The 24,290-nt window shown below is 45.6% G+C and overlaps 1 protein-coding gene and 1 long non-coding RNA gene across 5 annotated transcripts in view; one reads left to right on the forward strand and one right to left on the reverse strand.

Annotated features, from left to right (window-relative positions):
* Nucleotides 1-24,290, forward strand: part of Rapgef5 (Rap guanine nucleotide exchange factor 5) — a 234,747-nt gene that overhangs the window by 141,491 nt on the left and 68,966 nt on the right. Inside the window, exons 10-11 of one of the 2 annotated variants that reach the window (NM_001395143.1) lie at nucleotides 14,803-14,921; nucleotides 15,377-15,465. In NM_001395143.1, the coding sequence (NP_001382072.1) occupies nucleotides 14,803-14,921; nucleotides 15,377-15,465 (208 nt within the window). Of the gene's footprint in view, nucleotides 1-14,802; nucleotides 14,922-15,089; nucleotides 15,466-24,290 lie in introns of those variants that run through there. The other variant, NM_001047915.2, reaches the window with a different exon arrangement.
* On the reverse strand, nucleotides 1,001-19,642 carry LOC102556588 (uncharacterized). Of its 3 annotated transcripts, none has more exons than XR_005486263.2 (3): nucleotides 15,263-19,642; nucleotides 13,431-13,583; nucleotides 1,001-9,369 (listed from the first exon to the last, which is right to left on the reverse strand). It is a non-coding gene; the product is annotated as an uncharacterized LOC102556588 (long non-coding RNA). The 3 variants fall into 3 exon arrangements; XR_010052873.1 differs by having other exon boundaries at nucleotides 1,001-9,283; nucleotides 15,263-15,470; XR_005486264.2 differs by lacking the exon at nucleotides 13,431-13,583 and having other exon boundaries at nucleotides 15,263-15,470.

Below are 24,290 nucleotides of genomic sequence, written 5' to 3' on the forward strand. Positions count from 1 at the left end.
GTGCCTCTAAGTCAGGGAGCCCCATCACCCACATTCTGCTATTGTAGATAAGGCTTTGCAAGTGTTGATCAACGGCAGAGTAGACACAGCAGTGGTTGTTACTTTTAGTTCTTATGCAAGGACTTTGGCCTTTGACACCTCTGGGGCACATTAATATTCAGGAAAGGAGGCCTTTTGCTCTGCATTATCTTGTAAATCCAGTGCTCGTTAGTCCATTTGTTTTTCTTCACTCTGTACCTGTCTCCAACTAAGAAAAAGATCAGGAGATATTCCTCATGCTTCCAAGTTTATCTCCTGCTTGTTTGAGCCCTTCCTCTTCCTTTATGCCTCCTGGTTTGGGTCTGCATGCTCACTTGCTTCCCAGAGCGCTCTAGCATTTATAATTCTCGTAATTAATTTATCAGCGGCTTTGTGTAGTTGCACATCGTGCACAGAATGGCCCATGTGGTTTTAGCTACTTTTCTTCCAGGCTTGTTTCTAACTGTGAAGTGCAGTTCCCGAGATGGTTATTACACACACTAAAAGCACGCGTCTCTAAAACAACCCAGGAATGTACAAAATATGAAAAAAAATGAATATTTACTTAAGATGCCTCCTTTCTCCTCACGCCCATTCCATGTGATCTAGCCGTTGCTATGGGAACTAGGAATTTTTCATTTCATAACTTGCATAAATACTGAGGCTGCCCTTTCGTCCCAGCTTTGCCCTCTGTAAAACTAACACGCACGGGTGTGTGCATACATACAAAACAAATCCTTGCCCACACTCAGCAAGCACAGTGTACACACAACACACACACAAGGATTTGCAAAGAGTAACAGATGTAATGGCCTTGATACCTTTCCAGTTTTAACATGCTTGCATGATTACTTTTCTCGTGTAAGTTTGAAGGGTGCTTCTGCTGGATCTGACCAAGGGGGAAACTATATTTTTTTAAAATAATTTAAGTTTCTGAATTAGTTCTTCACCCAATTAGGAGGCATTATACAGGGCTTCTGTGTTTCAGACTCTTTATAGGGGGAATTTGGATGGAGAAGCCAAAACCATTGAAAGATTGGTGAGGGTTGACCATTTAATACTTCTGAAAATTCATACCATCATCTGGTTCTTCAGATTTCATAGGCTGCTGAGAATTTTTCCAAACCTAGGGTGACAATTACATCTGCAACTAGATTGCAGAAAAATGTTTCTAGTCATAATAAGTATAGTCTTCTCTCTCATCTTCAGGCTTCTAGTGAAGTGTTCATATTGGTATTTCTTCTTGGAGTATCTTTTCTTTACACACACACATACACACACACACACACACACACACAGAGAGAGAGAGAGAGAGAGAGAGAGAGTGTTACTTACGAGCTCTTTGAAGTTTTTGTGACATTTATAGTTGTCCTTTTTATAAAACCTCCATAGAAACCAGATATCAGATTTTTTATTAATTTGCCTTCTTAAAAATAGCTTGGTTAGAAATGAATTATATTTTTGCATTCTGTAAGGATACATGAAGATAGGGGTAGAGCTCACTGTTACAGACCCCAGCAGGAAGGAATCCTGAGAATATTGTCTGGACTTAGTGTGTGCCTTGGTTTGAATGTTTTCCCATGTTGCCAGTGTTGACAGATAAGAAATTCTTCACAGGTCTTGGCCATCCAGTGTTTTCATGTTCCTTCTACCTCTGTGTTAGGATACACTAAAGGATCTAGTTTGGATATGAAGTTCTGCCCTTTCTTCTATATTACCTTCAAATAGGGCACTATTAAGTCATGTTTCTGTGTGTGTGTGTGTGTGTATGTGCACTTGCATCCAAACACACAAAAAAATGTATGCTCTCACTTGGCCTTTGACACGATCTTTGGAGGGATGTATGCCAAGATGTCGATGAGCCCCAGCCCTCTCTACTCAGGTAGCCGGTAGCTCAGAGAGCCATGGTGACTCTGGCAACCATAGAGGAGGTGAGGCCCATTTGCTCCTGCTTGGCTCTTTGCTGCTCACACTTAGACCCTTAAGGATGTTCACTGTCCCTTACAGGTTGACAGTCCACCCCTCTCCCTTTCTAAGATGCAGGGCTTATATTAGCAAACTTACATTTAAAAACTGGAAGGGTTAGAGGCCTGAACTTGTCCATCTCTCTTTTTGTTAGAGTTTAGATTGTAGAAGACAGTGCTTCTTGGCCTTGGGGGTTGAGGGATACTACAGATTGCTAGAGAGACTCCTACCTGCAGACTCCTACCTGCGCCTTCCAGCAGTCCTGGCCCAGCTCAGTACTCGCAGTCCTCCTCTAGCAGAGGGTGGATTGGGCAGATGGTGTTGGGCCTCCCTTTCTGCCTAGCTTAGTGAGCTAAGGAATTAACTCCTGGAATGCTTGTCAGTGGCTCATGTAGGATCACAGGGAACTGTCCCCACTGCAGCAGGGTAAGATTATTTGTTGTGTTTTCTTAAAATGCAGTGGAATTTCTGTGTGTATACAGGTGGATTAAATTATAGCATGACCCAGAAAGAGTTTAGTTAACACTTAGGTCTTTTTGTTTTTCAAGACAAGGCCCCTGTGTGTAGTCCTGGATGTCCTAGAACTTGCTCCATAGACCAGGCTGGTTTTGAACTTTGAGAGGCACTTGCCTATGCTTGGGAGTGCCGGGATTAAAGGCATGCACCACCACTGCCCAACTACCACTTAGAACTTAATATACTGGAATGACATGTTGTTCCTACATAGTTTGTGTGTTTTTCTGTTCTGATGGGGTTTTTTTGTTGTTGTTTGTTTTTGTTTTTTTCTTGATGGAGACTTTTCCCCTTGTCTAGCACTTAGCTTCAACTTTACATACAATGCAAGAAAACCAATACTCAAAGAGATCTAACAAATTGAGCCAAGCCAGCCCTGCCAGAATTGGTAAATCTAGGAACGGAACCCAGAAATATCCACTTTGGCTTTGACGGAGTTAATTGACATAATTTGATTCTGGCCATACTTCTTTGAAGAAACACCAACTAACTTTTATGTGATTAATAATTGACCATAACCTACGACATAGGCAGAGATGGAGCATGCCTCTGGCGGGGGTTTAGTGGGAAAGGCGTGTGGATCTAGTCCCTGCTGACTAAAAGGCTGGGTGAGGCTATGTATGTCCTTGCGTACAGTACCTTCTAGTGCTTTAAATCCACTGAGGGGGCACTGTCCTTGTATTTCCAGTGATGCCTTGGAGTACAGGAAGTATGTTTTCCTGACTGTGTAGTCCTTGTGAAGATTTGTTTCTACATTAAAACATGCCCTGTCAGCCCCTATCCCCTCAGCTGGCTGCCTGGCTGCCCCTATGAACCTAACTTTTCTCTGAGGACCTGCCTGAGTCAGGTACCCCAGAGTCAGGTACCCCAGAGTCAGGTCCAGTTTGGTGTCTGCTCTGGGAAGCTTTCCTGTCACTTGGACTCTGGTGGGTTTGACTAGTCAGCCTTAGTTCCTAGCCACAGGTGGAGAACAGCTTCCGTTCTATGGGCTTCTGACCTGACCTTCTCTGGATTTAGTTTCTCTGGGACTAACCCTCTGATCGTGGTCTTGTCTAGCTCTCCGTCCTTCATCTTGTGAATGTGTAGTATCACCCCCTCCACTCAACTCTGGCTGACAGATGACATAGAAAACTAAGCACACCTCATTCTGTGCAGCTCTCTGCACAGAACCAACTCCATCATTGCTGCCCTATTCTACCTTCCATCCCGATTCCCAAATCTGGCCATCAACCAAGAACTTCTATATTGAGGCAAGAGAGCCTGCTGGAAAGTACTTGACAACATTTAAGCGGTCTCTGATAAAAAACAAAAAACAATAACACCTATGTGATTGAGTAGCACTCATCAGATGCCACATGGGAGTGGCTCGTGAAGCAAACTGTAGGAGCTGAATGTGGTAATTAATGTCGGTGTTAGACAAGAATTAAGACAGGTGTGTAGGAATTGGAAACGTTAGCATACCTGCCCCAGAGACTCCTGGTCTTCCACTGGTTTTCTTGACAGTAGGAATGGACACCGTGACCCTTATGGCACACCGGGAGTTGATAAATTAACATCATCTCTGGAGACTCTGAGGTGGGGCACATGCAGTTGTTTGGTCTCCACTCACACCCCCTCCACTGCACGTTCCCTGGGTATAAGTAGTGAGTCCTGGTCCCTTTGAACCTGGACACGAGCGTTCTCTTGCTCTGAATGGAACCAGGACCGTGGGAAGCATGGAGCAGGAAGATACAGAGCGCAGAGGCTGCAGCCAGTCCTGTTCAGCCCCCTCCAAGGCTGGCTCATTTATATCTCTGGCTCCAGTGTGATCTAGCATTCGTATAGTTATATAGCCCTTTCAGCTGAGGCAGTTAATTCTTTTTGCGATCCTGTGATCGTGGCATTATTTTTATATGGTTTCCTCAAATCTGCACACACTTCTGTAAACAGTTCCTTCACTAACGCTCTCAAACCTACTGGCGTTTTGGTTTTTTGTTTGTTTGTTTGTTTACTATACTACTTCCTTCTCAGCAGTATCCAAGATGCTCTATCAAGCTGATGCAGCCTATTGAAACACTCTCATGATGAAAAGACAGAAACCTTGTACTTCAAGATGTTACGGATTATCACCCCCTCCCTCCCCCCAGCCCCATTCCCATCTAACCAGATCGTTTTAGGCTTCTTAGATACCTTGTGTCATAGGAAGACTCTAAGAGGTAACAAGACTTACAGCAGTTCTTCCTGAGCAGTTGCCAGCTGTCTCTCCTGTTATATTTACAGGCTTTCTGTTCAGTTTAGTTCCATAGTACAAACACCTATGAAAGTCACATTTCCCAGGGTCCATGAGTTTGGGGATGATGAAGTCAGTTAGCCCATTAGGCTTTAGCCTGAGTTATTAATTTAATAGTGTGATGTAAAAACAACGAGCTAATTAACACTGTTCGATCACTCTCGTGCTAGAGCAAACTGGGCAAAGATGATTTCCTTGGGGTTTGTTTTGGTTTGAGTCCTGGTTCTCCTAACAGCTCACCTGGACAAGTCTGCACTTTCTTTCTCAGCCTTTCTCTCTCCTTTTCTGCCCCTTCTTTCTAGTTCTCTTTCCCCCTCTCTCTCTTCCTCTCTTCCTCTTTTCCTCTCACTCTTCCTGCCTCTGTGTATATCTCTCTTCCTCTTCCTTTCCCCTTCTCTCTTCCTCTTCCTCTGTCTCTGTTTTTGTGTCTCTCTTTTCTCTCTTCCTCTCTTCCCCTCTTCCTTTCTCTGTGTCTTTCTCTGTGTCTCTGTGTTTCTCCCTCTCTGTCTTTCTTTGTTTCTCTTCCTCTTTCTCCCCTTCTCTCTCTCCCCCTCTCTCTTCCTCTTTTTGTCTCTCTCTTCCTCTCTCTGTGTCTCTCTTTCTTCCTCTCTGTCTCTCTCTCTTTCTCTCAACCCCACACCCCTGTATGGCGCCGGGATAAGCCCAGGCTCTACTTAGAGGCCGGCACTATGACAGTCCCACCACTTAATCTTTGTTTTGATGACTGCTGTCTTTCAGCAGCATTTTCTCTTCATCTCCTTTCTAAAATCTGATTTCCATGAGTGGAAAAAAAATGAATTATGAGATAAGTTGTCAGCAAAATCAGTGGAGTTTGGTTCAGGTGAAGCTCTCCTTAGTCTGAGGAGGCTTCTGTTTTGTTTAACCCAACCCGCTAAGATCTGTAGTTGTCTGGCGCCCATATTTACAGTACCAAGACAGATGCGGGCCCTGGCGGTTTGCTAAGCTATGTGCAGACTTCCAGGATGAGATGGGAGAGAAGTCTGCCTGCTAGTTGACTCCATGCTAGTTGAGAGAGCAGCGCTGGGCAAACTGCCTCTTCTCCATCCAGATGTCTCCAGGGTTCTTCAGTCTTGCTCACAGGATCAAACTCAGCTTGAGAGCTGTCTTGCTGCTTCTGTTTGTACACCGTGACACTGAGCCACCTCGGCCTCTTTTTATCTTGCCACCCACGGGTGGAAAATTACCTGAAGCCTGTCGTTGGTAAGCCAGCACTCTGTCTCTCACAGGGCTCAGAAGCTCCGAGTGGAAACAACACACTGTCACTTGTTTTCCTACTCTGATCCGTCTTGGACATCCTGGGAGTTCAGACTCGTCTCTCCACCTCAGACGAGTCAGAACACTGTGTCCACAGGCTCAGGGATGCACTGTTGCACTGCTGTTGCTTTTGTTTACTGTTTTGCACAGTCCAGGGGAGGGGATTGAACGCACGACCTTGTGCATGCTAGACCACTGAGCAGCAACACTAACCTTTTTTTTTTTTCTTTTAAGGCAAAGTTTACAAAACAAAATTAACCATTTGAAACTGTACAATGCCTGCCCGGTTCTTGGACCTCTGGGGGCAAGGCAGTTTGTGTATCCTCTCTCTGCCTCTGTCAGACTTGAGTCCAATCCAGTCTTTGCTGAGTGTAAGGCTCTTTCATTTGGGCCCCTGCCTCCATCCCAACAGACACTTGTCTCCCCGTGCTATGGCTTGAGCTTTGCCTGACAGCAGTAGGCCAAATTCTGAACTCACACCACCACACTTTAAGCACTTGTCAACCCTGTGTTCTCTTGAACTGTAATCCTTAAGGTGGTTTTCCCAAACCAGCAGGCCACTCAAAGGCAAACACTTAACTGCCTAGGCAGTTTCGAACTTCCTAAGGTGAGAAGACTCGCCTGTCACCTGACTGACCAAGGAGACTCACCTGCTTTGGCCCTTAGGTAAGCCAAGCTCCTGCGGTATCTCAGAATAGAGCACCAACCGTCTCAGAGTTATCGATGGCTTGACCAAAGGCACTAGAATACATGGAGCCCATCTGTGTATAATATCTTCATCATCTTCCTGCTTTGTGTTCCAGCCCGATCGGCCTCTTCCTGTATAAACTGAGGTCTCTCTGAGTGCCTCATTTCAGCATAAACTGTGGCTTTTCGAAGTGTTCACTTTATAGGACAACTCAAATGGTTGTGTGAGATGATGGACACTCAGCCTCTGGCTTTGCCAGTTAGACGGTAGGCCCTCGCCGACAAACGATCTGTCCACCACGGCTGATTCTTCCCTGTTGTCCCATTCCTCCTGGGTCTAGTTCCGGCAACATCATCTCATTAGTCCTGGTTGCCTCTACTGCTGTGTAAGCAAATTGCATTAGCTTCTTGTGATTTAGTGACTGCATGATGTTTCATGCACATCAAAAGGCTATCGTAAATTACCTAGAAAAGTGACTGAGTCCAGGGCTGTCTGTCACCGGTTTCCATAGGAGTTTCTCAAGTGAGAGTGTGGATCACTCCGAGCTGGTAAATAGCTCCTGTTGGTCATGATCCTCGGGTTAGCCAGTCTCTCTGAGTGCCTCATCTCAGCTAATGGTAGGATAGTACAGTGGCTCTGTTATCCACCACCACGTAGCCTGGTGCCCCACCTACTCCTTAAGGGGAAAGCCTCCTGGGAAATGTATCCTGCCATGTTTCACTTTAAAATCCACATTTGTCCATTCATCCCTTTTATTGATTAGCATATTCGGTAACTGTTCACTGAGTGAGTGTGGCTTGACGCCCTGGCTCTCTGGAGGAGAGATGAGTCAGGCTGGGGCTGTGTGATGGAAGGATGCACAGCAAGCTGTTAGCTGTAAACAATGTGCTTGTAAGTTAGTACCGTGATTGTTGTATCAGGGGCTCGAAGGGAAGCAGCTCTGAGACCCGTGCTCATCCTATGACTTCCTGGTGCCAATGCTGTCAACCTAGGGGACTGTTAAAGTTCCCATCTGAAAGGTTCTCTCAGACTGTCCCACACCAGGTATGATTTTTGAGCAGTAGGCCATGAGAGGGGAAATCTAGTCAGGGGAGAATGAAGTATAAAAAGGAGATTAGGAATGCAAAGGGTTCATAACAGAGTCCTCCATTTGACATGACTGTGGCCACCTGCGTTTTTGGTTGTTCGCATGACATAGACCTGAGGGACAACACCATTTAATGCTTGCCTTACTGATGCTGTGATACGTAACCTCCCAAGCACTAGTTGCCTAGGAGCTTCGTTTGTTAGGACCCCAGCACATGTGGAGTGGGCAGCTCGGACACTTCAGTTCAGACATGTTCTGTCATGCTCAGTGCCGGAGGAGAGGTCTGAGTGGCCAGTGCATGGGAGTGTGAGAGCCTCACAGTAAAGTGACCTTGAGCTATGAGGGAGCCCGGGTCCCTCCTCTTTTGCTTGCTCATGGATTTGCATGCTCAGTACATCCTTATCAAGTGAATATCATGTGCCTGGCCCTGACCCATTCTTTAGAGAAAGGACAGAAGGCACAGTCCCTGTCCTTGGAATGTCATCATTTAGTGAAGAAGAAACAGAAAGTAGGTAACCAGAGGTCATACAGTCAGATGATGGTTGTTGGAATTGGATGTTTTTGGACATCTCATCTGAATTGAGGGAGTTAATGTCAGGAGAACTTTCAAAGAAGTCAAGCCTCCTTAGATGAGACGATAAATCTGAATTTCTGCATGTAAGATGTTTTGTGCCTTTATCTCCGTACACAGTCAGAAGGTTCTTGGCTCTCAAAGCCCACATCTGAGCCCCCAGGTAAGGGTTCTTACAAAGCATTCACTCACAGAGCACCATAGATGTGCTGTGCTGGGAGAAGCCAGGGCTACTTGGGGCAGGAATTGGGAATAGTGGAAACAATCACGCTAAGGGCCATGACCCTTCCAGCGGGCTAAGAAACACATTTATCACCACCTTTTCTTGGCCGTACTGTGACATATGAAAATGCAGATATAACTAGAAACTTGGCTCGAATAAAATTAAGGCCTCCTTTGCCTTTAAAAAAAAAACGTATATTTACAACTCTGTATTTTCATTCTGAAAATACAAATACATGTATTTAATGTACATGTATTTGTATGTCCATGTAAATAAATGGGGGATACAAGTTTGATATAGAAGCACAAGAAGAATGGTGGTGGAAGTTAATCTAGGTCATTTGAGGGTGGTCGTTCCATTGTACATCCAGAATTCAAATTCAGGATAGCAGTAGAGAGGAACTGAGTAAAATCATCAGCATTGTTCATCCAGAGACTGGGTCAGGCACAAGGAATCGGGGACTTGATCCCTCCCCTGGTTTCTCCCTCCAGAAGGCTCTTTGCCGAAAGTCATAAGCCTCATAGTCCAATTCCCCTATTACCTACCCCACTGTCAGCCGAGGACTACGTACTACTTGCTTTTGTTCTGCTTCCTCTTCTGTCTCCAGTAATGTGCCCATGGGCAGAACTGTGAGGAGTCCTCTTGGCCGCTTGCTAGAGCTTCTCGGGCCACCCCTGAAGTGGGAATGAGAGCTGGTCTCTGCAGATCTGGGACTAAAGTGTGTGTTGGGGGGGTGAGGCCTTCCCTGAAGATGTACACACTGGGGAGAAAAGAACATGGCACCTCCTGCAACTTAAGCCATCTATACCCTCATCCCATTACCCAAATCCATTAGTCCTCTGGTCCTTACTCCAGGATGCTGTCCCATTTTCCTTGGAGGGCTCATTGTCTGGCTTCTGCTTTCCCATTGTGAGCCGGTGTCCCTCTATCACTGACTGGAATGCCTGACACTTAACCACCTTAGCAAGAAGTGTTTCTTCTCCTCCAAAACTCCACTGCTATGGTCTCCTTTATCACTCTAATGCCAGGGCAGCATTAGACCCTGCTACTTCATCAGTGCCGTCCAATCAGAGACCACCTTGAGGATGACACCCGCAGGTGACTGAATTGGGCTCATTGCTGTCCTGTAAGCATCTTGAGACTTCATGCTCTAGAAGGGCATCCTGGGGAAAGGGTTACAGGAAGGTACTCTGGGGATTTGACCTTGGAAAGATCCCAAGGATGTGAGGCTTTGCTCTGGATTACTGTCTAGAAACTAGGGTAATTCTATGGCTAAATCTTATCCTCCCAACAGAGAATGCAAGCTAGGCAAGGAAAGTGCAAGCAGGTAGCAGGCAGGCTGCGGGGGATTTCGTGGGTTGGACAATATTCATTCTTAGTTCAGACATAATAACTAAATAGCTGTATTTTTGTTTTGATCCATTATGAATATATAGTGAACTTGTCTGCTGTTGATTCCCTATGAAATCCTCTAGAACAGAACATCAAGGTCTAGTAAGTGCCAGCTCAGCTCCCGTGGGTCAGGGTCTAAAATCATAGGTTGGGGGAGCACAGTGTTGTCTTCTTTCTACTCTCAGTCAGCTGTCAACAGAATACTTCCATGACCATACTGGGGAGGCAGACTCCTCTGCCAACAGGAGAAATGGTCAGGTCTGTAGTGATCTAAGCTCAACTACCCATAATTCAACTGGACATGACACTGTCTACCGGGGAATAGCATCAGATCCCAAGGCTGAGCAATGAGCCCCAACATTTGATGCCAATCATGAGGGCTGGGCTATTTTATCCGTGCTTCTGATCTTTTGGCTATGCACTGGAGTTTCCACAATCTACCCCATTTGGTTCCATTGGTTTTCCAAAGTGGCTACAGAAGCCAGGAAATATGTTTGCCAGTTTATTGTAAAGAATATTTTAAAGGACACAAATGAACAGCAAAGGCCTATGTTGATTGGCCATTGGTGACCACTGAAACCTTTAGGGGCAGGGACAGGGGCCTTGAGCCCTCTGAGCAGGTGGTTGGTTTCCTTAGCAACCTGGCCTCCTATGGTGGGGTTATTTGGTGACTTTCCCACTGTGACTCATTAACATAAATTCCAGTAGGGTGTGTGGAAAGGGATTTGTTTTAAGCAAAAGAAGTTGCCTTCTTCCTTTGTAATTCTGGACCTGTTCAAGCTGCTTCAGGAATCAAGGACAAAAGGTTGAAAACTTAAACTAAGGATGCTTTTAGTGCACGAACCACTTAGGAAGTTGTCAGCCTTGTAGAAGCTGTAAATCTGGAACCTAGGACCCAACCCAAAGTACAGGTGTCACTCAGGGGCCTTTGTCCCTCCCCTTAGTCTTCACTACTCAGAACTGTTCCTGTTGGAGCCTTTGCTCCCCATGCTGTGGCCCACTTGGTTGATGGTCAAGCAGCCCTCAGTTTTCACAATTGATCTGCCCCTTCCTTTGTGAAGGGCAATTTTCCTCTTGACCTTCTACCCACGCTGATGTCTCCTTGTGCATCCCTTACCCTGGATGGGCTTCACCAGTCACTCATTTCCTTTAAGGCTCCTGAGCACTTAAAGCAAGAGGTCGTAAAACCACAAATGTCTTTTCTAGCCTCAGCAGTTCACAGAGCTGCCCGACAGTCTTTCTCTTCATAACTGTCTCATTTCCCGCTGCATCCCTGAGGCTACTTTTCCAATAACATCTTCTTTAGGCTACCCACCTCGCCACACACCCCTCCTCCAGAGGCCCTCAGTACCAGGGTACTAAGAAAGAAGCATTGCATATGATCTCTCCAGCTTGTTCCTGCTTCACCCTTCACTGAGCCAGCAGGTTCTATCTGAAAGAAGAGGTCTCCCTTGTAGCCTGATCCTGCATTTTTGTTCTGGGTCCTCCTCAGCCAGGGCCACAGGCTCTTCAAGCTCCCCAGCCCTACACATTGAAAGTCTCAGATTGGTAATATGGAAATATTACCTCCCTCTTTCCCTAGACACTCCTCCGTCCCTCCCTCCCTCCCTCCTTCCTTCTTCCCTCCCTCCTCCCTTCTTCTCTTCCTCCCTCCTTCCTTTTTTCCACCTTTCCTCCCCTTCCTTCTTCACTCTCTCCTTCCCTTCCTTCCCTCTTTCCTTCCTTCCCTCCTTCCCTTCCTCCATCCTTCCTTTCTTCTTCCCTCCCTCCCTTTCTCGGCCTCCCCGTCACCTGCCTCAGCTTTCAGAACACCTGGTCTGTGGGTCCTTCTTACCTCTTGCCCCAAAGTAGTGCCAGCAGATCTTTTCTTAGGCTTGTCAGTTTGACCATCAGGGTGGCAGACTCTTCCCTGAACCCCCGACACTATTCCCTGCTGCTTTGTCCAGCTCCTCCTGGTCATCTCCATGTACTTCCCCAGAGACTGTTACGATCAGTGTTACTGCGTTGTTCCCATTAAATCCCATTTCATAGTTTCCACACTTGTCTGTTCTCAACTTTATCAACTGCCAAAATCTGAACCACTAACCAACTTGTCTCTATCCTTGGCCTTTGTGCAGAGAACTGTGTTTTCCTTCTAACTGCCTGGGAAATATCTACAGTACTCCGTCCTGTCAGTACTCAAGCATCATCTGTGTGATCCGACTCATCATTCTCTGTAGGTCCTTGTCCTGTTTAGCAGCATTCTCAGTCTCTCAGGCCACTCATCTGTGACCTCCAAACCCCGTGGGTTCCACTTGCCTTGTCCCCTGAACTTAGGGTGTGATCAAGCTGTGCTGCTGTTTTCATGGTACCAGCTAACTTAGTTCAGAGCAGAGCATCTTAGCTTGCTGCTTGGTGCCCAGCGGGGTGTCCTACCCAAAGTTTGCTATGTAATGACTGCCAATCACGAGTTTTAATGCTTCTATTTCAAGGACGATCTGTTGTTGAACATGTTTTCCACCATTAATCCTAATACTTATTTTCAACCCTAGCAATTACCGAAATAAATATTTCATACCCCAACCTCAATGGTGCTCTTTCCTCTCTTTCGGGAAGAGGAATTGGGGACAGATATCCAGATTCGGGGGGCATTAATTTCGTCCTCCTTTGTAGATGGTTATAACACACAGGATTCGTGTGTTTTCACAGCAGGTTTCGGTAATTTACATCTCCCCTTGTTCATTGATTTTTCCGCCTCTCCTCTCCTTTAGTTTTAACAGGTTCCAAATGGAACCTATTACAGTGGCATAAGATGCTATTGATAGTATATCAACCCGACTCAGCTATTCTCCTGCCCGGTAAAGTATGACTGCTGTGTGCACAGCCGTGTCATACATATCACTTACACAGACATTAGAGAAGTACTGCCCATCCATATGTATGTGCGCAGCCTGCAGAAGTTAATAATGCCATATATCACATGTACATAGGATGTAAAGCATACTTCAGAATGACAGCCTCTCATATAAAATGAATATTGGCTTGCGACTAGAGGGAGCCGGGAGAAGACTTTGTCTCCTCACATCCGTTCTTTCAGATAATAGAATTATTTGTGGGGTTCCACATGTCCTGTCCTGGCTTTCTTCTGCCCCCCCCCCAATCCCCCATCGCGCCGTATCCCCCTTCGAACCATAGATGCCCCTCTCTTCAGCCGAGTAAGCTCACTTCGGCCACATGGATAACAAAAGAACTGCTTTGGAGAAATGAAAAGACTGCAATTACACATTGGTATTCATGTTACAGGAGTCACACGGGCCTCCTTGGGGAGCTGAACAATGAATACCCATCCTTAATTGCCAGAGACACCATGTGTCTGACCTTGCTGAGACATAATATATCAGTTCTACATAGCAAAATTATTTGTCAGGAAGAGATTTAAAAAGAACGAACCTGCAAGTATATGGCTGTTTTTTTCCAGGATAACCAATTATCTGTTTGTTTTAAAGACAAATCCAAGAGGATTTCCATTTTCTTAGAAATTAGGAGTTGAGGTGACAGTCTTACTTTCTGTGAGCGATTTGCTGGCCTTGGCACCTTTCTAGTCTTTTAAAAAGAGAAAGGGAAAAAAAAACCACACTGCTCAGTGATGGGCCTATGGAAGCAGTTATATAGCACCTTCCATGCACACATGAGGACAGGGGTATTCAGCAGAACCATGCTACGTAGCACAGGGTTCCTTTGCAAAGAGTTGACTTCATCTTTCAGAGGAAACCTACTTGCTATCAGGTTTTCTTACTCCAGTCTTGGGTTGTTTTTTCTTCCAAGCCATCAGCAACATAGAAAGAAGACAGACTTTCTTATTTGCCTTTTATGGTTCTTGTTTGTTTGTTTGTTTCGTTTTGTTTTCCTACGGCTGGATGCTGCACTTTGGGAGAGTTTTATAGTGAATGCCCTGAAAGTTTGTATCCATGGCTTAGACTTGGGTCGGTCCATACTGCTGGGTCAGCAGGGACTGTCCCCTGACTGAGCCAGGTCAGACAGACACACTGGCTGCTCAGCTCTGTGGAAGCTGTGTGGGCAGAAATGGGTGAGAGTTAAGCTTCTCGCCTCTTTTAAAGGGGACAGAGAGGAAGAAAGTCAGTGCAGTGGCCCATGGTGTCAGAACTTCAGCCGGGATGAGATTCTAACTAGAGATCTGTTTTTGCTTGTATTCTGTTGACAACAAGTACCTGATAAATTTGAAAGTCCAGCTGGTGTGGGGGGGGGGGTGTGGGTGTGGGTGTGGGGTGGGGATGGAAACAACTGGGGGAGGTGGAGGTTGACCTGAATGATCCAGTGGGCAGCCCTTTGCCCACGGTTTAAAGCAAGTCTTTCCTCGTTATATTAGTATTTTTAATAGTAGGTATCCTGTGGTTTTTTCAAGCCAGGTAAAGACAGTAGTACAAATGCAGTTAGTATGCTGCACATTTTGAAACTTTCAATGTTCTATTCTCCAAGTCCAATTGTTCCTGGAGGTAGGTTTAAAAATAAAATCTTTAAATCCTAATACCTGACCACCCCCCCCCCCCACACACACACATACACACATTGCTTTAGCATCCTGACTTTAGGGAGTGTGTGTGTGTGTGTGTGTGTGTGTGTGTGTGTGTGTGTGTGTGTGTTTCCAGAGACCTTGAGCCTAGATTCTGTACTAGTAGAGGCTGGAGCACACTCTTAATTTATTCCAGCGCTTTAAAGAAACGAGGTGAAGCTAGTTGGCTTCTTTTTTAATTTTCTCTTCCCCTTTTCTCCTCTCATCCATCACTCTGATCTGCAATTAAAGCAAGATGATGAAGTGACGATGGTTCAGGTTAAAGACCAAGGCCAGAGTGTGCTGGTGCTGAAGAAAGTTGCAAGCTGTGGCCCAGCCCCCACCACGGGGAGCGCGGAGAGCGACGCGAGGTGAGAGTCCCCGCAGCCCAGGCACGCTCCGGTTTCCTTCCCTGGCTGCCTCCCTTCTCTGCTCCCCTCTCGCTCGCTCGCTCTGCCTCCTGCCCTACCCTCCCTCCTCCTCCCTCTTTTCTCTCCGCCTCTCCAGCGTTCTAGCTGACTGCAGAGCTCTCAGCAGCCAGATGGACTCAGTTCCCAGTGAAAGGACAAGAATGGCAAGATCTTTTAGCCTTTAGGGGATGCCTTTGTTAGGCACCGTTCACAATGGGCAGCTCCCGCCTGCGGGTCTTTGACCCCCCTCTAGAGAGGAAAGATTCCGCCGCGCTCTCGGAGCGCCAGCTGCCCTTGCCTACCTTCGATGTGCCTTATTTCAAATACATCGACGAAGAAGATGAGGACGATGAATGGAGCAGCCGCTCACAGTCCTCCACGGAGGATGACTCAGTGGACTCTCTGCTCTCTGACAGATATGTGGTGGTGTCTGGGACCCCGGAGAAGATCTTGGAGCACCTTTTGAATGACTTACACCTGGCAGAGGTTCAGCACAAAGAAACAGGTAAGCCGGGGTGTGGGAGGTTGGGGGCTGGGGAGGGGTCTCCTGCCTTCAGAGCAGCAGCAGCAGCTGATGCCCTGTCAGTATCCCCAGAAGCGAAGCTCCCACTGTTTTGGAAAGCATATGCTTTGTGTGGCTCTCCTTATGCCTCTGCTGTTTGTTTCAATCCAGTAAATGGACACATGTAGTTCTTGAACAGCTGCCTGGGAAGTAGCTGTAGAAAGATAATGAGGTGAGGGCAGATGTGTGTACTTGGTAATTTTTGTCAAATCTCACCTTAAAGCCACTTGGCGGTAAGCCAGTATTCAGTAGCTCCTGTGCTATGAAAAGCAGCACAAGGCGAGGGGGCCATGAAGGGGCTTTCACCTGGTCTGTAGGAATTCCCGAATGAGTCGTGAGAGTGGCTTCCCTGCCCAAATGCAAACAATTTGCAACCTCTCAGCGGCAGCGGCAACTTCTGCCCCTTTACAAGTGCTTACAAACTGCTTGCCCAGCATAAGGATTGGAGCAACCCACGTGATACAGCTTCTCTGACCAGAGATCAAAGCCTCATTGCCCAGATGTCTTACCATCTGACTTTCAGCTTTGCCCACTTTTGGAAACACTGTTACTTTCTGTACGGTTGATTTACGTTTCTCATAGAGGGCTCGCTTCTCTTAACCAGCATTCACCATCTGTTTTAGCATAGAGCAGTTATCCCCGTGAACAGACTTCTGACAGTAACCTGAGGTTTGCAACTTGATGACTGCCATATACTCTTTGCCGCTGCAAACTGCAGCGCTGTTAACCCCCCACATTGAGCAGTGTGTTTGTGCTTGCATCCAGAAAAGGCAGGTGTGGGTCGTATTAGTGCAGGGCAGCCGCTTGGATTTTACCACACAGGGGAGACTGAAATACCAGCTCAGGAGAAGTTTTCTAGTGTCCCAGTAGTTCTGCCTGACTCTTGAGTGATGCTTGGCTCTGTACTGCTTTATAAAGGACACTGATGTGTGAAATATGTGAATAGGTTTTTAAAAAAAAAAGCTGCATGACCCAACCATGATTCTTATAATATCGTCATTGTTTAGTTTAAAAGTCCAAGCACTTTGTCTTGCATACAATTGGGAGAGAATCAGTTGTTGCTTACAAACACACAAAATAAGCTGTTCCCAATAAAATAAAGGTATCATTGTGGCATCCACTTGGTTATTTTGTATATCTGCAAATTCACACTTTGTGCTTTTGAGCAGTGTTCCAGTGTTCTGCCTACAGATGTAATCGTGAGATGGGTCCCCACGAATTTCTGTGTAGATTGTCGAGAGGAGGATTTCTATGACAGCAAATTGTCTGTCATAGAAAGGACAGGACTCCTTAGGCGTGGTGGAACAGCGGAGGAGTGGAATGATTTGTGTTTTTTTAGCACCCCAAGCACAGAAATTATTAGTAATTTGTTTGCTTTCCCCCCTTCTTTCTAAATTAACTCAGATCATATCTTCCTTTAAATCCTTTGTGCTTCTGGAGATCAAACCCAGGGCCTCCCAACAAGCTAGGAGTGCCCCACAGCTCAGATACCCTTGCAGCCCAGGGACTCACTAACAGACTCATTATTTGACACTGGAAATGACCCATCGTCACCTAAGTTGCCTCCTGTTTGCAGTGGAGCATGCACGTTTTGTAGTGACTTTTATTTCTGCTTTCTTCTCACTAATACTGACCATACAGTCAAATATGCCACTTCAGGCCAACACACAAAAAGCAAAAAGGGCCGGGACTCTTCGGCCAGACCATCTATCCCCAATTTAAGTGGTTCATGAGGGAGCCTGTCTGGGGCAACCTCATCTGAGGTCCTGATCATTTATTCCGTTACGAGTTTCAGAGGACTCATGGGCATGCCTATTTCTTCAGAGTTTTGTAGAGACATTTGAAAAAAAATATACAGTAATAACTTTTCCTCTCGCCAGAGGAGAATTCTATGAAAATGGAAATGGTAACTTTGAAGAGAGTGTTTGCTATGTGTAAAGGAGGGAATCTTATGGAATCTTTAAAACTTCAAGGAAAGAGCTACCATATTGGTAGGTCTTAAAGATACAAATAAGTATATGGATTCAAATAGAAGAAAAGTGATCATAGGTTATTCTAGGTTGAATGCTAAATGAACCTAAATGCTAAATAAATTGGATTCCTAACGTGGTGGTGGAGGTCCCTAGTCACTGACAGGGGTGAGCGACACCTGGGCCAGGTTGGTAGAGCCTCATGTTAGAGACTCATGTGTATGAGATCCTAGTGGAGGTGCAGAAGCCGTCTGGAGGACAGACAGAGGGAATGAGAAGGCGCCTCAGTAAAAATACACAGCAGCGTTTGAGAGTCTTTCCTAGTTTATGAGGCCCATGTTGCCATATGTAGCCCCTGCACATGGCCCTGGTGTCACGAAGGACGTAAGGCCACATGGAAAGAAGGAATGGAAACCTCTGGAAGCCGGGGAGAGGTTTTTACATTCCTTTGTTCCTGTTCTCCCCCATACCCCTTTCCCAGAAGCTGGAAGAACAACCGAACAAGAGCTGCTTCACATGTTTCTCACAGAAGACACTTGTAGAAATGTGTGTACAAGTCCCGGCAGAGAAGGCTCCAGTGGTCACATGGGACAGATTGGCTTGATTACCCACTGGTGTTCATGTAGAAATGGAAGAGGTTGAATGGAACAGAATAGAAAGGAGAGTGTCTCCCGAGGCTCTGAGAGAAGGCTTTTATTTCTGCTGCTACTGGAATCAAGAATAGATAGAAACAATTCAACAATCCATGCACTCTTCTGTCGCCAAATTACGCTGAGTTAGAAATCATAATTTTAGAGATGTTTAAAGGCAACCTACTTATGTGTTTTTTGTTTTTTTTTTATTTTTCTAAAGAGTCTGATCCCCATACAATCACCAGAGTGATTCCACGAACCTGGATAACTTTCCTATATGATGACAGCAGACATAGGTGTCACCCAGGGATGCGTGTGGAATGGATGGGTGGATGTTTACTTTTTATACTTTTATCAAAGAAGAATGAAGAATGCTGGTAGGGGACTGGCAAACTTTTAAGCCCTCAAGTCTTTTGCAGGCAGCTTTGAAGTCATCAGTATTTGGTAGTACACCCAAACAGCGAGCAGCAGTAAAAATCCACTGAAATATAATTTTTAACAGTTTTTTTTCTTTTTCACATACTTCATTCTTTTACATAGAAGAGAAAAAAGGAGAGTGGGGCGAGCCACTATTTATTTGTGATTGCGAGAAGTGACTGATGCTGTTTTCAAAGGTTTTTCTTTTCTTTCATGGTTCAGGTTCTGACTTGAAACATTCAGAAATGTTAGAGAAAAATCCAGCAGTTTCTGTAGCTCTACCTTTTATCTGCCCAGAAATAGGACAGACATCGCAGGGCATTCCCAGCCTGGGAATTGAAAGGGAGAGGAAAAAAAAAAAAAAAGGAGAAAATGACTTGGAGCTATGAATGGAGGCTTTGGGGGGGAGGGGGAGTGACAGAGGACAGGTGTGAGCCCAGGCTGCCCTGCTGCCCCGCCACCCTGCTGTGCACAGGGGTGCTGTTTCTACTTAACCCTTTTTCTCCTGCAGAGAATGAAGTATTTCTGGCCTGCAGGTGCCTCTGGGGAAACTGATTTCAGAGCAAGGGAGAAACTGCCTGATGGGTTATTTCTTATTTCCCTATTTCTATTTCCTAATTCCTTCCCCACCCTTTTGAACAAAGTGTGCTTATGGTGACAGGTTCTCAGGGAAAGCTAGCGAGCTGAGCGGGCTAATAGGAGAGGGAAGGCCTCCCTGCTTCTTCTCATTAGGCCTGACCTGGATTCTTTAAGTTATAGCTGCCTTTTCCCCCTTCAGTTTCATGGGGTTGTCACTCTGTGTGTTCAGTTAATATACCTCTATATAGTATGCATTATGTACTATACATAGGCTGTATTGTTGCAGTAAATCTCCAACCCCAATAAACCCGTGCAAAAACACACAACTCAGTTACAGTATTTATAAGCTACAAGCCTAGATTGGGCAGATTTACCACTACACGACTCTATTCCCCAGTTATGAGATCCCCTGCTACTTGTGGATCCTTGCACAAGTACATGAATGCTTGCAGGCCATGTGGTGCTGCTCTATCTTCCTTCCATCCCCTCTTTCTCTCCCCAACCCCCACCCCTCACCCCTTTCCCAGCCCCACCTTTCCCTTCCACTGCCCAATCACAGGCTCTACCCTTTATTTGACCAGTTAAAATGGGAAGAAGGTTCACATGAAATCACCTTAGTATGGGAGATTCAGTCCTCTTTGGGGCAGCCCCTCTTGAGGAAGCAGAATTAACATCGAATGCAAACAGCACCAGAGCAACCCACCTCAGTGTTTGTGCTGCCTGCCTTGGTCACCTTGTGTTCCTCCAGGCTGATGGATGACTGGCTTTAAGCAGCACGTGGTAGGTAAGCCTCTGGATGAAGTGAGTCCCTTCCTGTTCTTCAGTGACTACATAAGCCTCTGTAAAAGCAAAGTAGTCAGGGCAGGGGTTGAGGGTTAGAGGTTGAATCTGAATGTTCTTGGTGGCGAACCCAGGGTAGAAGTTTTCAACCTATGGGTTGAGACCCACTTTGGGGGTCAAATGGTCCTTTCAAAGGGGTCACCTAGGACCATCGGAACACATAGATATTCCCATTATGACTCATAACAGTAGCAACATTATATTTATGAAGTAGGAAATATTTTTATGGTCGGGGTCACCACAACGTGGGGAACTGTATTAATGGGTCTTAGGAAAGTTGAGAATCATTGGCCTAGGGGCCTTGTTGGCTGTCACACTCATAGAATCCTGATTAAACAAGGACACAGCCCTTGTTTTCTGTTAAGGTTTTATCTCCTTCCCTGCTGGCACCAAGTTTATAGTAACCTTGAAATGTGATTTTTATAAGGAATGGAGAGAATGCTGGTTGGAAAGAGAGAACAGTTTTGTTGAGCTTCTTTCTTGCTGACCTTGCCTTCCCCATCCAGGTCACCAGGCCAGTGGTAAGCCTAGCACAGGTAACCTAGTACCTGTTACAGCTACACTTTTTGAGGGTAGATAGAGAAGTTTTAGGTACTATAAGCCTTCCCATGACTTTACATAAATGATATGTACATGAACGTTGTTTCCTTTGTAGTTTATATTGGCAGCTTATATCTTCTTTTTTTCTTAAGATTGAACACAGGACATTGTACATTTTAGGCAACCATGCCACCTCTAAGACACCTCTGCAAACCCCCCCAGCCTTTTATATGAAATGCCACGTGACAAACTGACCAATGTAGTTTATAGCTGTACGTGAGCCCCAGTGAAGCATGCTTAAACCAATGTCAATGCTCACACATTGTGATTCAGTGTCGGGACTTGGGGATTCCATCTTACCTAGGCCTTAACAGGCCCTAGGCTGTGATGGCTAGGTTGGCAAGCTTCTAATGTACACTGACTGGTTCTGTCCCGCTGCCATTATTCTGAGGACCTTTCGAAGATCTATTCTAGGTCTCAAACACTTGCCTCTAAGAGTGGAGGCCATGTTCCCTTTCTTCAGCCTTTCTTTACCTTTCCCTGTCCAGAGCTTGATGTCTGGTCTCACAACCATGGACCTCTGCCTCCAGTCTTTGCCATCTGGCATGTTCCGTAATAAGTTTAAGCTGCACTACCAGGCCTTCCACTAGAGCAAATGTCGTCCTTAGAGGGAACAAGAGAACTGGACTCACAGGTGCTTGGCTGCTCATTCTTGGGATGATGGGGAAGCAATAGGAGACTGAACAACATTGAACAACAAAAACCTCTGGATGGCTGTTACATTTCCTGGCTGGAACTGCTCCCTTCTGTGTAAAATTATGGGAGGTGAACACCCAGCACATAATAGGAAATGTGCTGGAATGGGCTTTTAAAGCCTTGAGTCCTGGATCTGGACTCCATTAGTAAATCAGTTGGAGGCATGGAGCAGGCTATAAAGGAGAGCTCTGTCACGCACCACAAACTCCTCCCCTTAAAGGGCCGTCCTCCTTGTTTCCAGAATATACCAAAGAACCATAGGTCTGAGTGAACCCCAAGGATGCAAGTAGGTTACCTCCAGAACTGAGAGTGCCACCAGGTAGTCCTGCACGAGGGCTTAGGAAGCGAGGTCACTTGCTGCTACGACACTGCTGCTGTTTCTGGAACTTGGCGAAACGGAATGTTGGTGAGCAGGATGCTCAGAAGCCAAGGCTTGGCGGTCCATACCTGGTGGGGTTTACGTGTGTTTGTGTATGATCATCACTGGGAGACTTAAAAAGTTCCTTTGAGAAAATGTACCATAACAACGCGTCTAGAGGATAGTCCTGATTTATCAGCGACTTGTAAAAATCCACTTTTGGAGTTTTATTACCAAACCACTTCAGGATATCCAGAAATAGTATACTGCAGAAGAGGAACTAATCCCCCAAATAAAATATATACATTATATCTTTATTCTAGTTACCCTTTACATGCTTTCAACTTTTAACTTTGCCTCTGTGTTTTTAATAGTGTTCCCTTTAATTTTTTTTAAAGATTTATTTATATGTAAGTACACTGTAGCTGTCTTCATCCACACCCAAAGAGGGCATCAGATCTCATTACAGATGGTTGTGAGCCACCATGTGGTTGCCAGGATTTGAACTCAGGACCTCTGGAAAAGCAGTCAGTGTTCCTAACCACTGAGCCATCTCTCCAGCCCAAGTGTTTCTTTTATTATATAGTATCTCTGCACGTGTGGATGGGCGCCTTTGAAACCTTAATTCGTCTGCTCTCTGTATAAATAACTCTGACTTCCTACTCTGCAGACAGGTAACATTTCATTAGCAAATGCTATGGATACTACTGAGAACAAGCAGGCTTCTTGTCTTGGTGGAGGCTTATCTTCTGGTGGGATGAATCAAGTAATAAATGAAATGAGGAAAAATGGTGGGTGGTGGGTGACAGATATTGTTGCAGATGGTAGCTTCAATCACCAATTCGTGCCTTCCAAACCAAGTACACTGGAAGGCACTTTAATAGACTCAGAGGTCTTAAAGATTAATGTTTGACAAAGTTTAGAACCCCACAAAACAGGCTTAATCAAAATAACAGAGATATGGCATGCATATATTTAGACTAGCTATTACCTGGCTGCCCCAAAAGCTAAGCAATCTGCCTCCCTGGAAATGTCTAATAAGGCTGTTGTCACCTTTGACCCTCTGAAATTTTGCAAGTGGCTTTCTCTAAGACAGAGAGCCAGGATGCCTCTTGAGGAATTTTTAGCCCTATGTAACTGTCATTTTTAAACATTAGGTCTTTGCTTATATGCATATTAATAAAAGTCGGGAAAAGGCTAAATTCATGCCCCAGGCGCCCCAGACGTGATGAGGGGCTCTGCTGACCTGTCAGATCCAGCCATTCACAGTGAGAGCAAAAATGTCCTCCCTGGTATCAGAGAAGGTAGAGCAACCGGGCTCCCACTGGGATGTGACTCCTATTCTTCTCCAAGCTGCTGTACTGTGCCTTTCTGTGTGGTTTGTTTGGGTGAGGCTGTTTTCTATTGTTGTGTTTAGCTTCTGCAGTTCCTTTAGGTTCTTTCCCAACTGCTGATACAGAGAATGTATTTGCCAGCCATAATTGAAGTACTGGGCGGTTTTACAAATTCACATTAGCTGAGCGATGAGAGTCATAACTGAGCAGAAATAATTCGTCTCAGTTGCTTTATATATTAAACAAACAAACAAACAAAACAGAAGCCTTAGATCCCATAAAACCCGAGGTCCCTGCAGACCTGAAATCCAGGGTTCAAAGGCTACTCAGAATGACAATTCATTTATCCAAACCTTGCCTCATTAGATGGGTCCTTGTACAGAATAATTGTCCTCATTTAATGGACTTAGATGTTGAGGTAGAAGTTAATTGAATTGTGCCAGTGATTGAGAGTATGTTTCAGTCTAGAAATGAGCCAGATGCACTCCCAGCTTTATTCCAAAGCCCATCCTTGTAAGAGATGGGAACCATGGGTGAAAGTCATCACCGAGGTAAATGTATAGTTCAACTCAACCTTATACCCAAATCAGAGCGTCAGTACTCACTTGAGAGAGACCTCCTCGCCAGCACGCAAGACTTGCTTCCTGTCTTCTGGGCCTGAGAAGGACAGCCACCTGGGTAGCTCACTGTTTGGAAAATGCTTAAGAAAGAAAGGGAGAAGGGAAAGCAGCAAAGGAGGGAGAGATGGACAGACAGACAGACCAACCTAGACCTGAACTCAGGTGCTCAGATGAGAAGTTGGGAACGCCAGATTTTGGCTGTGGGTTCTATCTGGTATGTTCACCATCTGGGTTAATCTGGTCATACCACCTTTGAGCATGCAGTTCTATATGGTAACAAGGGAACTGGGGCCTTTACGATGCTCACAGATTGTGGGTTAATTAATTTCCTGTTGTTAATGTCCAAGATGAAGCACAGCGAGACTGAGCTGAGCACAAGATCCTTAATGCACATTGTGTAGTCATGGAAATGCCGACATTTTCATGACGTAATAACACGGGTGAAGACGCTTAATGGCCAGTGGTGAACAGCACATCTGATGTAGATGCCTCTTTAGAGGGGATTGGATCATTGGGGCGGTTCTGGCTTGTTTCTGGGACCTCATATATCCCAAGCTGGCCTCAGCCAAAGATAACTTTGAACTTCTGCTCCTACTTCCTGAGTGCTGGGAGAAGAAGCACATGCCACCATGTTGGTTTTATGTATCAAGCACATGCCACCATGTTGGTTTTATGTATCTAGATCGTTGTGTGTGCTCAGGCTGCTCTCTACCAGATGAGCT

Source organism: Rattus norvegicus, chromosome 6 (assembly GCF_036323735.1).
Source record: "Rattus norvegicus strain BN/NHsdMcwi chromosome 6, GRCr8, whole genome shotgun sequence".
Lineage (NCBI taxonomy): Eukaryota > Metazoa > Chordata > Mammalia > Rodentia > Muridae > Rattus > Rattus norvegicus.